This window comes from Arachis ipaensis, chromosome B10, assembly GCF_000816755.2.
Source record: "Arachis ipaensis cultivar K30076 chromosome B10, Araip1.1, whole genome shotgun sequence".
Taxonomy (NCBI): domain Eukaryota; kingdom Viridiplantae; phylum Streptophyta; class Magnoliopsida; order Fabales; family Fabaceae; genus Arachis; species Arachis ipaensis.
This window is the reverse complement of record NC_029794.2, coordinates 129,854,235-129,857,667: the sequence shown is the minus strand read 5'-3', so window position 1 is coordinate 129,857,667 and position 3,433 is coordinate 129,854,235. Positions and strand designations below refer to the sequence as shown.

At 26.0% G+C, this 3,433-nt stretch overlaps 1 protein-coding gene across 1 annotated transcript in view; it reads right to left on the bottom strand.

Moving 5' to 3' along the window:
• The window catches only part of LOC107621794 (truncated transcription factor CAULIFLOWER A-like), a 10,977-nt gene extending 8,810 nt beyond the window's left edge, over positions 1-2,167 (bottom strand). The window contains exons 1-2 of the mRNA XM_016323792.2: positions 1,877-2,167; positions 398-473 (exon numbers count right to left, since the gene is read on the bottom strand). Coding sequence (XP_016179278.1) covers positions 398-473; positions 1,877-2,061 — 261 coding nt within the window. The 5' untranslated portion in view covers positions 2,062-2,167. The remainder of the gene's footprint in view (positions 1-397; positions 474-1,876) is intronic.

The following is a 3,433-nucleotide window of genomic DNA, read 5'->3' as shown; positions in this document are numbered from 1 at the left end:
ATTCTAATTAATGAATAATATTTTTCCAATAATATAACAAAATATTCTAAAGTATAGGCAATTCATAGAAAAATAATGTGAACATACATGATTTAAAGTTAAATTTTAAATTTTAAATTAATATCTATTCTCATTTATTTTGCATGATTTCAGGTGGATGAGTTATCTCTCATGAAGATTGAAAATAAGAGATTATTACAAAACTTTATGGAAATTGAAAATTCAAATTAAAAAAAATAGAAAATAAGATAAAAGAAAGTTTGGAAGAATGTTTGATTTAAAAGATATGACAAACACAACTTGAAGAGATAGCAAGCTATTGAGAAAGAGAGTTGTGTTGGAAAATTAATAATATACCAATTAGAAAAGTATGTTTATTGAATAAAAGTATTAGTACCTGTGATCCACTTTCACCTCCATTGATTTTCAATGCATTAACATGTCTCTCATATCGTTCAAGGATGTTTTCCACGCTGTTTCACAAATGAAAATTAAATATGAATTATAAATCAAATAAAAAAAATTAGGCATGGTGCCATTAGCTTTTAAGTTAATCCGGGTCACTCAAAATTTAAGTGTACCAAAACCCCACTGGGAGGGGAAGATATACAAAAAGAGAGTAAGAAATAGAACATAGAATAATCATATGGATAAGATCATCAAAAGAATAAGATTCATATATTGAATAATACTTATATATCAAACAAATTTTGTTTAACTTGATTAATTGTTTATTACCTTAAAAGCCTTACAAATAGAAACATATAGTATAATGAGGTTAATGTTTAAAATAATGTTATTGGAGCAATATCCATAAATCAAGTTGGTTCCTAAAAAAATTTTCAAAATGCTTCAACATTTAATTATATCATGTGTATAAAAAAATCAACTATAAAATCAGTTAATTATATAGCATATATATTAAAATAAATTAAATATCATATATTTTTATACACAAATATATAATAACTGATTTAATAATTAATTTTTTTATACATATAAATTTTTTATATTTAATTTGTAAACAGTCTATTGGTTCTTTCTGTTTATTAATATTTCTATGTTAGTTTTGCTATTATTTTTTGTATTCTTTTGCACTATTTTTTTTTGTGTTATTTGTGCTAAGAATGCATTCCAAAAAAAAAAAATTAATCTAGATCTACTCATTTTCAAGTGTAGCAAAATTTGTTGGTAAATTATATGTCAATTAGAATATCTGAAATAAAAGTTATTTATGAACTAGTTTATATGCTAAATAAAAAATTAAATTTATAGCGAAATTGACTGGAAACAAAATTACGTGCAGAATAATATATATATTGAGAAAGGAATTAACATATAGTTGCTTCATGAAACAATATACTTGTGTGTTTTCATGAGATTATAGTCATTAAAATCACACCCTTCATAATACATAGAGAAGAAAAAGACTTGCAACAACGTCCGTACAACAATAACAATAATAATAATTGCTTTGCATAGAGTAAATTAAAAAAAAAACAAAAAGAGGAAAAAATCTGAATCTAACATATTAGAATTTGATATTTAATAAAAAAATACTTTAAATAAATTTTAAAAAAAAATTTATTAAAAAGATATATTAAAGATATAACTATTCATATTGTCTGCTCTTATTAATTTTTAGGAGAATTGATTTTACGACGAATATGAAGTGAAGAATAGTGGAAAGTGGAAACTCAGTGCAGTCGACTTCACGTGAAGTTGATATCTGAGAGCCGTTAGATGAAAATTCAGTCAAATCAGTCAAATTATCTAACTGTTCTAAATATCAACTTCACATGAAATTGACTTCACTTGAGTTTTCAGCGTGAAGAATACAAAAATTAGAGAAAAAAGGGGAAAAGATTTAGAAAACCTGGAATGAGATGAAAAGTGAGAGAGTTTGCCTCTGGTGTTGAAGATAATGAATGCAAGTTGAGCATCACAGAGAAGGGAGATTTCATGGGCTTTCTTCTTGAGCCCCGTTCTCCGTTTTGAGAACGTTACTTGACGGCTGATCTTGTTCTCGATCTGCTTCAACTCCACCTTCCCTCTTCCCATCACTCACTTTTTATTCCTTCTTTTCTTCCCCTTCTCTTTTTATATCAACACCACCACACACCAACCTAATAAATAAGTTTGAGTGAAAACAAAGCAATAATAAGCAGGGAATCATAGTAGAGATAGAGATAGAGATAGAGAGTAAATAATAATAATAATAATAATAATAATAATAATAATAATAATAATAATTTAGGCAAGAAGAAGTATAGAAAGTCAATGGAGTATCTGTATAATGTATACAATAGGGGTTTAGGGATGTTCGATTCAGTAGGATATCAGATGTTTATTATTCCTGGTATCTGGATGGTTATTTTTTATAATATGGGTGTATTATGTTTGAGAAATTAGTAGTATTTTTATTCTGGATGTTTATTTTTTAACTTATATTGGATCAAATAAATAACCTATTATATACATTGTACAAATATTTCATTGGTTCCCTAACAACAGATTCGATAGAGAAACAAAAAAAAGAATGCATTTCCAATCAACCACAAAATGGAGTTCCTTTTGTGGCCACCTCTAGTGATTCTCAAAACAAAAATTTAAATATTAGAGTATTTAGTAGTAAAAGAGTTTTAATATCTTTTAGTAAATTGTATCTATATTTTAAAATGACGTCTAGGTAATATATGAGTGTTCAAAATAGTTTTTAATTGATGTAAAAATAAGACATAATTGAAGAGATGTGTGTGATATACTTTTACACCTACAATAATGTATGTGAACTAAATCCATAATCTTTTATTTATTTATAGTTGAAATATATATAATGGAAATCAATTTTTAGTTTATCGAGTAGTTAGTTCACTCTTTTATTTAAATAAGTGTTGGAAATTTGAATTTCGCCTTATACATATAGTAATTTATTGGTTAATAACAAATTTTTAAATAAAATTCAGATTTACAACAAATTAATCAGTAGTCTATCGGATTAGAAAATACCACGAGCAACCAAAGAATATATATAATGAAGTGATGATATGAAAGGAAAGGAGAGCCGAAAGGAGAAAATGATAGGTTAATAATTTGTTGTGGTATAAGGGTTTTGTCGAGTTGTTATTGGTTGAGAAGGACGAGGTACGATGCGTTGTCGATCCTGGATTGTTGGGGCATTGCATGCATTCTTTTCCGATTTGACGAAGATACTTCTTATGTCATCCTATGACTCTCTTTGTGGATCCATCTTATGCAACATTGCAAAATTAATTTAATTTAGTATAGGTAACTTTTAACGTGTTGGCCCAACAAAAACTAGTTAAAGTAAAAAGAGAAGCTGGATAAGGAAAAAAAAATAAAATTAATTAAAAATTAATTAATTTATTTAATATTTTTATTAAATAATATATTTTTTTAGTTTAAAATAACT